A 16,088-nucleotide genomic window follows, 5' to 3' on the forward strand; every position below is an offset into this window, starting at 1 on the left:
AGCTTCGTTTTGCAAAGACGATTCTGAACAAACTGCAAGACTTCTGGAACAATCTCCTTTGGACAGACAAGATGTTTAGCAATAATTCACAGTGGCACTTCATACCAGCTATCAAACATAGTGGTTTATGGACGATGATTTGGGCTTGTTTTGCAGCCACGGGACCGGGACACCTTGGAGTCATTGGCTCGACCGTGAACTACTCTTTATACCAAAATATTCTGGAGACAAATGTGAGGCCATCTGTCCCACAGCTAAAGCTTGGCTCAAATTCAGTTCTGTGATAAGAAAATGATCCCAAGCACAGCAGCAAATCTACAGCAGAATGGCTAAAAAAAAAAAAAGAGACACAACGTGTTGCAGTGGCTTAGTCAAAGTCCAGACTTCAACGCAACTCCAATATAGAGAGCTGTGCTTAAATAAATGCCCAGAAAACTGAATGAGCTAAAGCAACTTCCTAAAGAAGACTGGGACAGAATTCTTCCACAGTGATGCACAGTGTTGGGAAGGTTACTTTTAAAATGTATTCTACTACAGATTACAGATTACATGCCCCAAAATGTATTTTGTAACGTATTCCGTTACGCTACTCAATGAGAGTAACGTATTCTGAATACTTTGGATTAATTAATATATTTTCATGCTTTTTACAACTACATGAATGTACTATTGCTGTGTGATTTATTACTATTAATGAAGGTCCACAGCTCCGAACCGTAGTAAAGGGACCTCTGTCTAATACGTCCGGTTCGTGTCGGGCTCGTAGCTGAAAACTAGCTTTACTTGGTTGTCTGGGTTGACTTTGCTAGCGAGAGACAGAGAGAGGCGTTGAAAGGCTGCTCCAACGGAACTTATTGAAAACACGAACACAGTGTACAGTCGAGTCTTAATAGCTTACTTACAACTGGGCTCGTCAGGCACTCTACTTGGCTGCAGTGGTTATTATTATATTTACATGCTTCCAGCTCCCATTTCTGCTCAATGACAACTCATACTTTTCCACTCTCCTTTTTCTCCCTCCTCGCGCTCACAGACACATAACGGGTATGGCAATTCTCCCTGCAGCACGGACTACACTGCCCATGAGGCTACATTCTTTAGGGCTATGCTTGTAGCATTCAGCCTATTAGCTTAGCACAACAACAACAAAATGGCGCTCTCTCACCCAGGAAACACACAGTCTCAGAGAGCGTCACCCTGTAACCATGGCAACCGTAACACTGCCACCTGCAACAACAGAACGTAGCTGTCAAACAAAACCCAAACAGTCCTGACCCGCCACAATATGAAACAGGAAAGTACCGCTGTGTAATCCATTTATTTCAACAAAGTAACTGTATTCTAAATACCACCTTTTTAAACGGTAACTGTAACGGAATACAGTTACTCATATTTTGTATTTTAAATACGTAACGGTGGTACATGTATTCCGTTACTCCCCAAGAACTGGTGATGCAAGAGACTGTTAAAATCATACAAAAATGATTACTTCAAGTTTTTGTTGTAAATGTGGTGCTACAAGCTCTACAAGAACTATACTTGACTTCACATAGCGCAGTGACACAATTAACTTTACGTTTCTTTATCCTATAGATTTTACTAACAAGTATGTTTTTGTGTATCCAAATTCTTCATCTCCATTACATCATTAACATCATTTTTTTTTCTCATAGTTATACACAATGCAGCTCTATGGCAAATCAGTCAAGGTTTGAATACACCAACAATTCTTGTCATGCTGATTTTTTTGGGATTTATTGATAAGAAAAATATTATAGAAATATTTTTCAATTAAAAATGTAATTTATGGACCTTTGTTCTCATGCTGCATGTAGCTTGCCTGTGCATCCACCTTCGCCTTATTTTCTTTGATATATTTTATTTTCCCTCATACCTTTTTAGTTTCATTTTTCTACATTTCTTATCCACGTACTTGCTACCCCATGTGAAAGAGCAGCCGGTGCCCTCTGATGCGATGGGAGGTGCTGCTAAATGGCAAATCGGTAGTGTAATGGTGAGGGTCCCTCTCTGCAGCAACCTTTCTTACCTGCTAAATGGTGCTGTTAAACAGCGCAATAGTGAGGAAATGGGGATCTGCTGAGAGCAATTAGATCATTCACTGAACAGGTGGTGCTGCATTCATTAGCACACACCCTGTGCTGTGCATGTGTGGGTGCGTGCATTCAGGCGTATGTGTTTCTGTCCTGCAACCTTACGATCAGGCATCGCAACAGACATTGATTTATTTTTATTTTTTTTTGCATTTCTAAAAATCCTCCAGACAAACCAAAAACTCTGCTCTACTTCCCCACTCAAATAATTTGTAAATATTTATACTAATTTATTATTAAGTGTCCCTTTCCCACTAAAACTGGCCGCCACAAGAGACTCTTGTTCCCAGTGTGTTGACTAGAAGGCAGCTGCCTCCTCTGGTACCATCAGCATCGTATTAATAACCATGAGAAGTGGATTGAGCCTCATCTTTACATAAATTGTAGGCAAAAGTCAGTTGGAATCGATTCATAAAGATCTCAAGTTACTCCCGACGCAATTTATTCACCAATTTAAATTACAAAATGTGCTGTAGTAGTTACACATGCAAAAAAGTAACTAATATCCAAATGTGGAGTTTATTCATCGTATCATTCATTCATTCATGAGACTCATGTGTCTCAAAAGGATTAGTTTGCAAGCAGATGTGCATTTTTATTTCAAAGGGAAAGAACATAGACTACATAGCTGTCATGTACAGTGTCCAGTCACTTGTTACTAATAACAGTAATTTTATTAGTAAGCATAACAGTAAGTTGATTTTAAACTACATCTCACTGTTAGTGAAACATTTTAAAACTGTGTGACTGCAGTTCCTCTTTAGCTTTTCACATGGTTGATGTCATTCAGCCTGATGCATGGTTTTCACATGTTTTAAAAGCTTTGCATGCATATGAAGTACATGTTTTGCAAAAATGTCAAATCAGTGCTTTAGTATTGCCCAGTTGCCTACTTAAAGCAATGGCAATGATGATGATGTTTAGAACATTTAAAACTGACACTTAAAATAGCTCCCAGTTTTTGTTTTATTAACACTTGAATGTTTGAGACATGGTTTTTCACAGAGGTGCTTTGTGATACGTGAGTTTTTTGCACTTATGAAGTTTATATGCATGCAATGCCATCAAAGAGGTCTCTGATCAGTCCCGAATTCATTCTGCATCATGACAATACGATATACAGTACGGAAGAACAAAGAACTTCATCGCTTTTCACTTGGGGCAATTTCTTTGAAGCAGCTTTTTGTACCCAAAACACAGCAGCGAACACAAGGAACAAACAAGTAAGCTCAGTTTAAAATAAATCTAAATGTGGAATAAACTCCCTAACAGTCTGTTCATGCACATTTATTGGCAAATGGTAAGATCAAATAATAACATGTCAAGTGTCCTTGAGTGTTTTGAAAGGTGCTTTTAAATAAAATGTATTATTATTATTATTATTATTGTTAAGAAGATAAAGTTCAGTACTGAAAACTTTTTATGCAGCCTGGAGTCAAAGTAGAGAGGGAATTATTAAACTAAATTAAAAATAACTAAATAAAAAATCGTTAAAAAGAAGGTAAGACACGGTGACATCCTAATGGAAACACCAAGTATTCTAACAGGAAGTTAGAATACTTGGTGATTTCTGGGGGATTTGTTGGTTGTAAAAAGAATTCATATCTTTTCGCTTTACTCTGATGATCTTTAACAATGCAGATCAGACTGCTTTTAACTGTAAGGTTGTGGAACCAGCAGCTCAACAACAACAAAAAAAAGCTCGGGAGACTTAATAAAAGATTGATAAAAGTGAGAGAGGATGACAGAACTGAGAGAAAAGGAGTTTGCCAAGGAAGTGAATTCTCTTTTGCGTCTGCTTAAAAAATAATCTCAGATTTCACATTAAATTCTCATCAGAGGTGATCACAGAAAAAAAAGTATTTGTATGATCTAACCTTTTCCACCTTTGCATTATATGTGACGTACTTTGACCATTCAGCTCTTTGGTTTCAGATGCATTTTAGATACAGAAGAATTTTGTGGTCTGAATCCAGAGAAGGGTCATTAAGTGGTGGACAATCAGCTCAGTCACCCAGTCACAGTCAAAGAGACCTACCCCCACAGAGCCTTTCACCATCACGGACTTAGGCTGAAGTTACCGTACATGAACAGAGAGAAGACCCTGAAACAGCCAAAGATAACGGTTGCTGATTTGAATGCAAATGGGCTCTCAAAGGATGTTTACTGCGGCTTTTATTTAACAGACCAATAAAAACCTGACATTTTGAAAGCATTTTCATTTTATGTTTATGTCAGGTGAATCAGAGAAAAAACACCCCCCAAAAATAAGCTGAGTAACAGTTTACTGTCATATTTTACAGCAAGACAGTGTCCTCGCAGATTACAGCAGGTGCGCCGTAAAAGAACGGCATCATCCTGGCAAATCTAATCTGCCAAAAACTGGCAGATTTTTGGCAGATAGCAGGTGCGACAGAAATCACAGACAGGTAGGGTGTGCTGCAAGGTTCTTCATAGATCTACCAATGCATTCACCCAGCAGCCTCACCCTTATCTACATAATTCCCCGTGTGATAAAATCAACCACACTTAAACCAGGTTTTTTCTCCTATAAACCATCGATGGCAGGTTACGTCCTCTGCCCCTCCATCAGAGGGAGAAGTTTAATTTACTAAGGAATCTGACTTCCCTGATTCTGAAGGCCATTTCTGGTGTCAGACACGCCAGTGTGAGGATATCAGAAATAGCTGCCGTTCTTGCTCTGTAATGTTTGGAATTTCCAGGGACTGGCGTGATAAGCATTTGCAGGCCTGAGGGCACAACTTGCTATGCTGATAAAGTAGAGAGAGTGACAAGAGTGAGAGAGTACAAATAAAACAACCCAACAGTGATGAGCAAAAACCACAGCTGTCGGACCTCGAAGCGAACAGGTTCCAGCAGTAAAACATGATGCCGGCCTCTGGTCCTGTTAGTTTGATACAGACGACTACATGATCCTCATCCATTGAGAACAGACTGGAATGGGCTGCCTGGTCTTCCTGTAGCTACAGCTGAGGATGGGGTTAGAAACTGGCATAAACTGCATACATGATTCCAACCTTCCTGCTGTCAAACGCACAGGTTAATATTGTGGATCTATTTTTTAGGTAGTTCATTACATCACTAACATTGGATATGTACTGCATTTAGTTCAAGACAATGGTATATATTATCGTAGTTTTTGGTATTGATGACCATAGATGACAAAATGCCATCTATGGTCTGTCTACAGAGGCTGGTAAGGAGGAAGCTGATGTAGAGTTTACATTTTTAAAGGCAGCCTGCAGAGTTTGTGACCACTGGTGGTGCTGTAGAGTAATGAGTGGATTTTTGTTTGTATTACACACAATTACTGATAGATATTTGTCCAACATAACATCATTGTTGTGATACACCGGAAGCTACAGGCTTCAAGAAAGAATTTATAAAATGTATTTAATTTTTAAAAATGGTTTAATTTGAAAGAAAAGTCCATCATCCATCCGTTCATCTTCTTCTGGTTTATCCGGGGCTGGGTCACGGGGGCAGCAGCCTAAGCAGACTCGGCTTCCTCCTCGGAAGATGTGTCAGTGGGATTAAGGAGGTCCTCAAGTATTCCTTCCTTCCAGACCCTCGCCCTCGAGCACCCTCCCCGGGCCTGGTTCCAGGGCGGGGAGGGTGGCAGGGTAAACTGGCAGGGTAAACTTTTCCCTCGATGTTTTCCTCATAAGGGTCTTCTGAATCGCTCTTTGTCTGGTCCCTCACCCAGGACCAATTTGCCATGGGAGACCCTACCAGAGGGCAAAAGCCCCCGGACAACATAGCCCCTGGGATCCCTGGGACACACAAACCCCTCCACCACAATAAGGTAGTGATTCATGTAGTCATTCAGCGTAATTATTAAACCTCAAGTCATGTTCTCTTTGATTTAAAAGAATATCACCAGATTGCTGTAGTGTGATTATACACTTAAAGCTGGTCCACATATTCTGAACTACTATGTAAATACATAAGTCGGATTAGTCTTTAAAACTAGCTGGTCAAAAGCGTACTGAAGTACTGATGTCATACCAGCATGGTGAGTTATGTGCGTAAAATCTTTAGTGTCCATCTGTTAATTTTATCCTGTTCTAAGTTTAGAAAAAGCTTGCCGAGTTATAAACAACCAGCTTGCAGCACACACAAGCCACAGATGTTCCTGTGCTTTTTGTGTGTCAGAGCCTAGTGCTGCTTGTGCAAGATTTAATCAAGGTACTCACATTAGAAGAGGCGTGCATAATTGCACGGGGCTTGATGACTGTGCACCACATCTCTCAAATTAGGGACTGCAGATGGAACGGTCATACCTTTCACGCCTCATCCCGCTGCAGTTGAATGGATGTAGAGAGTTTGTCGACTAGAATGTATCCTAAAAGCATTTGTGAGTGGCAGATGGTGGTCAGAAGCAGTACCTGAGCTTGTTCTTTGGAGACTGTGGTTCATTTCTAGCTCCATGTAGCGTTCGAAAATGAATGCAGTCTGTGAGTGTATGTATATAGAGAAGCGTAGTGAATGTAAAAACTTGTGTGAAGTATATGTTTATAATTATGATACGCAGCAGTTGTAATATAATTAAACTTTTCATCACATTAACATAATGACAGCATCGTGTTTTCATGGGTCCTGCTCTAATCACAGTTTTAATTATAATCAAATAGTTTTTTACATGCATTTAAATATTGCAACAACTTCAGTTTGCACCATCTAAGCACGCGTCATCATGAAAAGCTAATGTTTATCATTTTAGATCTATTCTGCTCAGCTCTTTTCCTCAGACCGCTCAGAGTTTCTGTTCTGTTAGGAAATCGATTTATCTTTGGTATTTCAAATGTTACATTGTTGATAAGAAATGGCGATAGCAATTAAAAGGAAACAAATTTGTATTCATTTGCCTTCCATGACAGCATGTAGTGACAGACAGTGACAAGACAATTTGCTCCAGTGGATGAGAGTGGCACTTAGGCTGCAGTGGTTATCACTGTGGCCTCACCTGGCTGGCTGAGACCTTTCGATCTCCAGTTTGTGTTCTCTCGGAGAATATAAAAAACATCAGAGTCCATCAATCCAAATACAGGCTTGTTAGGTTAGCTGTTAACCCTAACTTGGCTGTAGGCAGGAATTCGGCCATAAATGTAACCATGAATGATTGTCTGTCTCCATGTGTTGGTTCTATGACGGATCCACCTCTCAACAAATGACAGCTGGGATTGGCTACAGGCCTAGTGCCAGTTCTGAATGGGTGCTAGATAGCCTCCCAGTTTTTAACATCTGGAGTTGTTGGAATGAATTGGCGCACATTCCACATATTGACCAAAATGCTTCCTGCTCCTGACCTTAAATGACTTCTTCCTCCTTGGAAGTTGCAAACTCTTCCACTGCAGTTAGTTTTTTTTCCTCAGGGCTATAGTTAGTCATCAGTCCAACTCCAGTAACCAGTGATGGTTCTTAGCATGAAGGTTAGGTCATCCTGGTCTCATACACCAAGATTCTACCTTCATGACACAAATTAGGTGGACCTGAAAGTCGTTCCAAAGCTGTACATTTCATGGGAATCCTGACTAAAAAAGATACCAACACCTGATGTGCTCATAAAATGCAACTTTCAGCTATACAAAATAAATATAAAAGTTTATTCTGCATTCAAACACAGGTTTTAAATACGCTGCAGTGAAATTTCAAATGAAAAGCAAAACCTGTGCTGGCACTCTCAATGTTCCTGCTGCAATAATGTGTACTGATTGTGGACATACGTTTTAAATGGTTTACTGCACATATCCAGTATTTTATGGGTTTGTCACCAAAAAAAAAAGGCATTATTCATTATTACTCTTAGCTTTTATGGGGCTCTCACTAGACTTAAAAAAAGCTCTATTAAATGGAGGAACTAAAACTCCAGGCAGAGTGGCTGCAGTTGTTATTAAATGGGAAATGGCTTTAAAAGTCAGTGCAAATCTGGTTTAGTGTGCACGGTTTCAAACAAAACAACAACATCAGTTGCTTTAAAAGAACCAGATCTGATCTGCAGACATATACTAACATTCATCGCTGGAATGCAATAACAGTGGTGAGTCATTGGCTTGTTCTGTCTTCACATTTATTCACATTCCTTTTGTTTCTTTGTGCCATTCCTGTTTTCAGTGATTTCAGGACTGCCACAAAATTTGAGTTGAGGTCACACTCAACAGCTGAAACGCTTTTGTGTCACAGAATAAACCGCTTTGCTCAAGAATACTTTGGTGAAATGGGTACTTGACACAAAGACAAAGAACATGTAAAAAAAAATAAAATTATATATATATATATATATATATATATATATTATGTTCTAGTGTGTTTTGTGTGATTGCTGTAGAATGTTTTCTTTCACACATGCAATTATTTTCTCGTATTATAAGAATTTTTTGGAAGCTGTATGAAAGAAAAACCCTGAAAAAAAGTGTAACAGACTCCAATAAGAGTGCACGACACCAGACTGAAACCAATTACACCTCCTCTAGCAGAGATTAAAAGGACGGATATCAAATCTTTCATAATGATGACGAGGCGGCTTATGTTTCCATGTAAAACACAGACTGCCTCTGTAACCAAACAGCATGACTCATGCACTTTGGGAGAGAGAGATAGTGTGACAGAATAGAGCTGCAGGCTGTCTTTAATATTGGATGTGTGGCTGAAGCGGCCTAATGGCTTAACACTAGCCTGTTTGGGACAAGAATAACCTCTTATCTGTGTGTGTGTGTATGTGGGCTGGGCTTAGCGGTGGTGGTCTGCAGTGTGTTTGTGTGTATTTTCATGCCTGTCCATCTAGTACTTTTAAGTTAATTAGGATTTGCATGTTGTTTACAATTAGACAAACACACAAAAAATGGACAAAATCTTGTCCGGATGAGATTATTATAATGACACCCCTCTTGGTTTTGCAGGCATCAAAACCAAGAGGGTTTGATGCCTATTGCATATTCTGTTTAAGCAAACAGAATATGGGCTCTACATTAAGAGCAGTATGTTTTTGGGACCTCTGGGTTGAAAGTTAAACACTTCTATCGCACACGTTTTATCCCCACAAAAGCACTTTAATATGCAACCTGCCTGAGTGCCGTGCAATGTGTGCCTCTGCATTATACACACACACTGACCCTGCTGAGAGCTCCCCGGGCTCCCGTGTTCGGATATCATTATCAGAGACAGACAGACAGAAAAGCAAAGCGACAGAGAGGATGAAAGATACGAGTAATGCTTTAATAGTGTTTGTTCTGCGCTGCACCCTCTCCTCTCTGTTTGTGCATTGATAGAGCTCACATTCACTTAACCCATCGCTGATGACAACTTTTTTTTTAAACAATTTCTTTTTTTCTCTCCCTCTCTGTCTTTTCATTTGCTTATTTATGGTCTAATTGTTTTCTTGATCATTGGGGCTTTGTTTAAATATCCTTACCTTCTTATCCTTGCTACCGTGCACACATGCATGGCATCAGCTTCCAGTGATGTGCTTGCATTCACCTTCCTGCATTCACGATGGATCAGACCTGAAAACGAGCTGCTGCCGTTCCTGCCTGAACAAATGTGTCAGGGTTCATGTGTGAAAGAGCAGAGAGACAGAAATTGACCTTGGTGAGGCAGTGTGTGTGTGTGTGTGTGTGTGTGTGTGTGTGTGTGTGTGTGTGTGTGTGTGTGTGTGTGAGAGATGGAGAGAGTGTTTGGTGATTGGGGGTGGGGCGTTGGGTATGTGAGAAAAGGGGTGTTAGGAGAAGACTTTACCCTCTATGAGTCAAAGAAGGTTAGCTTAACGCATAAGGGAAAACAAGAAAAATGACGCGCTACCTTCTGGGGTAAGCAAGGCATCAAGTTATGAAATTATGCATGATAAGATTAAAACAGTTGTTTCTAAATTTTGAACTTCTTGATCAAAGCCTGATGGACTACAAACTGGAAATCAATCAATAAATAAATTGGATAATATTTGTTGTTTGTAATTCTTTATAAATACAGTGGTACCTCGTAGATACAATGGTGTGAAAACATTTTGCCCCCTGCGTGATTTCCTAATGAGGTCCCAGGACTCAATGGTAATTCAACAATTGGGTTTTATTGACCCAAAAATATGAAAGATAATTAACAAATCCAAAATACTTAAACAGGCAGACCAACAAAAGAGGTCAGCTCAATAAACTAAATTCAAAATAACAACTAAAAAAACCTCAGACAAACAGACCCCCTGAAATGACACATGAGGAACTGGTTTAGCCAAACCAAATGACACACAAGGGGGACAATTAAACAAACTTCAACCACCCCCCAGCTAATCAAGCATGTGGTTTAGTCCAATGAGGTTGTCAGTAGTAGTCAGCAGTATTTCAGATCCCCCAGCCCTTTGTCACACCTTTTGCCAACCAGGAAGGAGAAGCCAACCCCCAGGTAACTCAAACAAAGAAAGATGTATTCATATAACATAAAACAGAACTTTGACCTTGCAGTGTTATTATGTGTGCGCGCCAACACTGGAAGGTGTGATGGAAAAAAGAATGAAAGTAGTGACTGCAAAGTAAAGTGAAGCAACTAGTGGTGAGGTGTGGAGCTTGCAAGCAGCGTATGCAAAATAAAAAATAAATGACTACACAAACAAAAAGTTTTCATCTAATTGCACAAATCTATTTTCCAGTATTTACTTATTTATCAGTATAGACGGTGTTATTGATATTAGCTTCCCTACTCTGAAGTTTAATGTGGCATTAACACAAAATATAATAGGAATTGCCCAGATATTTTGAAAATTTAAGACTAGCATCATGAATAAAGTATTCTGATTCTGATTCTGATTTTTAAGCAACATTCATCATTATTCCAATACTCCTCTAGGACTCAGTGCTAGATTTCTTAGGTTTTTTAAGTCACGAGCGTTACACCCAGCACTCACAGGACTTATCTAAGTTTGTGTGGATTTTGATGTAGGTTTATAATCTAGATAACACCGTAGAAAATAATGCCTAATCAATTTGTCAGAATGTTGCCTTTTAGGTTTAAACTTGTCAAAGACTAAAAACACATAAAATCCAAAGTGTGGGTTTAACACTGGGACTATTTTGCATTCCTAAACTATGAGTAATTAATTAATTAATTTGTTTCATATTAAAAGTAGGTGTTCCAACATCTGAGGAAACGCAGCACGCTTCTGTTTTTCAAAGTAAAAAAGCTGTCACAGTTTACTCTTCCATATTGTTAATGCTACGATGTCGGCGTGTTGGTGATGTAAAAGTCTTCAACATCTTTTATATCCATATCTTGTTGCAATAACATAAATTGTGAACAATAATAATGTAATGCCTAAATGTAAAATGAGTGCTATTGGTCATGAATTTCAGAATATATTTTATGGTTTGTCATCTTTAAATATTATAACAAACTCTTGAAATGTTGTCTTAAACTCTCAGTTAGGCTTTGGCAACAGTTTTGTCTGCTGAATTGTCCTGTAGCAGGACTGAGTAGCTTCAGGTTTTTTGCGTAGCTGATTCTCTAATCTTCCTCCTCTGGAAGGCAAAGGTAAAAGCTATCCTACAACTATTTGTTGAAGTTTATGTCTCAACAGTGTAATGCCTTGATGCCAGGCTCTATTGGGATTCCTCGTCTCTTTCTTTTTATGTTTTTTCTTTATCAGATAAAACTCACAAATACGTCTCACTTGTCAGTGCATGCCTTCTTTTCTCTGTCTTTACCTGAAGACAACAGCTCAATTTAGCTTCTCTGTTATAATAGAACATAATCTTCCAAACTATCTTCTTCAGGCTATGTTGCCTCTTCTTCACTCTAACAGGGTCAGGAAGAGACAGATTTATTCCATAAATCCTGCTTGGTCTGTTCCTCACGTGTGCATGTAAATTTTAACGTTATGAGTTGAATGCTCTCCCCGTGTTTGCGTGGGTTCCCTCCGGGTACTCCGGCTTCCTCCCACCGTCCAAAGACATGCAACTTGTGGGGATAGGTTAATTGGAAAATCCAAATTGCCATTAGGTGTGAATGTGCGAGTGAATGTGAGCACGAATGGTTGTCTGTCCCTGTGTGTTGGCCCTGCGACAGACTGGCGACCTGTCCAGGTTGTACCCCGCCTCTCGCCCTATGACAGCTGGGATAGGCTCCAGCGCCCCCCGCGACCCTGAAAAGGATAAGCGGAAGCGAATGGATGGATGGATGGATGGAGTTGAATGCTTTTGATTAAAAAAAAAACACAAATAAGGATTCAACTTTATTGTCATTACACATGTATAAATATGGGTAATGAAATACAGATTGCATCTCATCAGAAGTGCAAGAGCAGTAAGTGCAGTAGGAGCAGATAAGGAACAGATAAGGGTAGGATAAAAGGTGAGAATAGTTATGAACAGATTATATACAAGTAAGTTGAGTATACAGATGTTTATATTGGTATACAGACAGCAAATATACAGATGTATCGACGTGTGGTAAACAGATCTACAGAGTGCTATAAATATATCTACAGTAGTGGAGGCGTAGCGCTTTGAACAGACTATAATAGTGAACAGTGTACGTTGTATTACAGAGACTATGCTATGTCAGTGTCCTTTACTATAGCAGTAACAAGTATCAATCACTTTAAAATGTCACCATGAACTTGAGAAGTTCTCTGTGCAAGGTCACCGTAGTTTTGGTTGTGCTGTGGACCTCTAGCATGACCAAAGCATAATAGAACATATATCACGTAGTGGAAAAAATTAAAGAATTTAAAACATGCAGTGTAATTGGACACTAAAGTTTTAGCTGAGAAAAAAATAAAATGTTAAAATAAAGAAAAAGTTTGCATTCGTACAGAGTGAGGAGAATTGGTGCTTTCATTATTTATTAGCACCACACTTTATATTTGCATAAATTGAAAATGTTCATTAAGTTTATTTTGGGCTTTTAAATAAATAACTGAATTAATTTGTTCCCCCAAGCAGTACAGCGTTGGACTAGAAGTCAGACAACATGGTTACAGAAGCAGCCACTCTGACTTGTTCAGCACAGGTGCACCCAGTGTTCATAATAATGGTACCACTCCAATTAGCTGTTTCAGTAGCTTGCCCTGGTACTGTTTGTGCTGGCTTATTGGAACACTCCATATAACGTAGCCATCATTAGCATTATTAGATGCACCTGTGCTCTTCTTGGTGTGACAAATGTGTCAAAATGTTTGCTGTGAGAAACAATTATTGTATGTTGTTGTGTCATTTTTAGACCTTCTTCTTTTCTAAAGTCAAAAAACAAAATTATGCTAGAGAGACTTTGTAATATCATAATAACTCCTTGAAATAAAGTAGAGCTGAGGAATTTCTAATTTACACACACACACACACACACACACACACACACACACACACACAGACACACTCTTCATCTTATATGTGTTCACTTGGATTTGTTCCCATGGTTTTAGAGCTCATATGATATGACACACACATATCAGCAATATTCACGTGTCTCCTCAGCAGCTGCTTCATTGTTCAGGTGATTTCATGATTCAGTTAATTCTAGCATCAAATGGATGAAAAGCACAACAGAATGAGTGCTGGTTTAGCTAATCTTCTATTTCAGTCTTACCCTCATTTACTCTGTATGTGGTAGGCACTGCAGTTTATGGGGGGGAAAAGAAATAAAAAAATGTAAGAATTAAATATTGAAGTGATCTGAGCCCATATTTAAATCTAAATCAGTCTCAGTATTTTGAAATTGATATTTTGATTGATTTTTTATCATTTTTCATCAATAGAACATTTCATGAAGAAATTCATTCATCCAGCTCACAGTCACAACAATTTGACTCTTTATATTGTAATGTAAAGACCTTACAATAATACAGAGAAAACTCCAACAACCAGACGAGCCCCTTTGAGCATGCACTTGGGGACAATGAAGGAAAAACTTTTAAGAAACCTCTGGCAGAACCGGGGCAGCCATCTGTTGATTGGGCCACACACGTCGTTTTCGTTGTTACTTTAACCCTAAATATACCGAATTTCCCAGAGGAACCCACCCGAGGGATTAATAAAGTTCTATCTTATCTTATCTTAAATACATTCAAAATGTTGTCATGTAGCCTATAGAAGAAAGAGTAGACTAGAAACAGCATTTCTTTTCACTGTTGCTCTCTATAGATGAGGCAGATAAATCTAAAAAGACTATTTGACTATTTACCGTTGTTTGAATCGACCTGTGACCAACATGCTTTTGATGATGATGGAATGGGAAACATTTTGAAAATCTGGAAATGTTTGTATTTTTGTAAATGGCCTTGCTGATTTCAATTCATTGTTGCGTGTGATTTTGATCAAAACACCAGTATTATTGATGAGAAACATGCTGGCCTGCAGGTTACTAACCAGTAACCCAAACCTCAGCACGGTGCTCACTCCCGCACAAAGTATGAACTTGTTCTGACGGCCTCTCTTTCTCACATTCCAAACAAATTAACACTCCTAGTGTCAAGTGTCGTACAGCACACCAGGAGCAACATTTTTGCATAATTTGGTGTAAATTACTGTAAATTAGTATGATGCATTTAATTACTCTCCTCTCAAAATGTTGCACTTTGAAAATGCCCACCAATACATGTCTCGAGGGCAGCTGCAGAAATACCTGCGTGCACGCTTTTAGACACTGCAACGCTTTGATGAATCCCAGCAGTCTATTTCTAACCTCAAATTAGGATTTTGCACTTGTGCAGGCTGTTTGTAAAAACTACAGGCGTTTCTTATTTCCATACTCCATACTGTTTCCCACCTTGTCTTTCTCCATACTCCTGGTTGTGAACCAGAAATCAGTTTCAGTATGTCTGCTGTCCTCCACATGCATTTCAGGAACTGAGACGTCCTACATCGTGGCAGAGCACAGGACACAACACGTGACTTTGCAATTACACTGGGTGCTTGTTAGTGCCGGGTTTTAATGACAATGTTGCCTCCTGCGCTGTCTCTTACTCTTTCTCTCTGTCCTGTTTCCCAAAGGTGCCAGTGGAGAACAGAGAGATGAAGACTTTATCTCTCCTCTTCCTCCTCCTCCTCGCCTCGGGAGCCTGTGACGACGTCAAGTACATCTCCAAGAGGAACTCAGGTAGGATGAAGAGCCTCGGTGTTTGTTGTCATGTGGCGTACTCTGCTTTGTTGAAAACGAGCCTTTCTCTCTTGAACATTCTCAGGCTTTTTATTTTTGGAGCTTATTGTTGCTTTGTTTTTCTTGCTTTGTTTCACTGCCAGCACTCTACAGTCTTCTCGCGATAATGCTAACTCTTGTCTTTTGTCATTATACTCCACCTCACTCTTATTCTCCTTTTGCTGTCAAATATAGGGTGTCTCTCAATGTTCCCCTGCAATCTGCTCTGCTCTCATCCTTTATGATGTATTGACACCTCTTAAGTTGATGCAACAGACACTCGCTCCCACAGCTTTTCCCCCTCATCCACAATCACCACCTCTGCCTTTCTTAGATAACACTCCTCTCCAAACTCTATCTCAAAGCTCAGAATGGCTGTCTCTCCATTTCTATCCCTCTCCTTTTTCTGCTGAGGGGGTGTAATGATCAGCCCGTCTGACTGCTGCTGTCATTGTTGCTGCTGCTGTGCTCATTTGTGTATCGGCAGGCCCGGTGATGACAGATCTGCTGATAGTCTTTTATTCATAATCGATTTGTTGTGTCACGCTAATCGTCTTGACAGAAGGAGCTTGATTGGGATATTGATGTATGGCATCAATAGTTTTGTGTGATACTATTCGGTGATCTTGGTACAGTGCTTTGCAGAAGCCTTGAGTAATGCCACATTTCTTTATATTTTGCTCCCAAGGAGCCAGACTCTCTTATCATTTTTAAAATGGAGCAAAAGTTCTCCAGGTTTTCTCAAAGTTTTTCTTAGACAGCATTTGTTACCATTTTTTGAGCTGAATATAAAAGAAAAATGCCTAAAACTTGGCATATCTCACTTTCCAGTGTGTTCCTAAA

General features: G+C 39.4%; 1 protein-coding gene across 5 annotated transcripts in view; it reads left to right on the top strand.

Annotated features, from left to right (window-relative positions):
- Positions 1-16,088, top strand: part of il1rapl2 (interleukin 1 receptor accessory protein-like 2) — a 636,591-nt gene that overhangs the window by 207,588 nt on the left and 412,915 nt on the right. For all 5 annotated transcript variants that reach the window (XM_082503825.1, XM_082503824.1, XM_082503827.1 and 2 more), the window contains exon 2: positions 15,101-15,206. In XM_082503825.1, coding sequence (XP_082359951.1) covers positions 15,122-15,206 — 85 coding nt within the window. In that variant the 5' untranslated portion in view covers positions 15,101-15,121. The remainder of the gene's footprint in view (positions 1-15,100; positions 15,207-16,088) is intronic.

This window comes from Aulonocara stuartgranti, assembly GCF_965226115.1.
Source record: "Aulonocara stuartgranti genome assembly, chromosome: 2".
NCBI lineage: Eukaryota > Metazoa > Chordata > Actinopteri > Cichliformes > Cichlidae > Aulonocara > Aulonocara stuartgranti.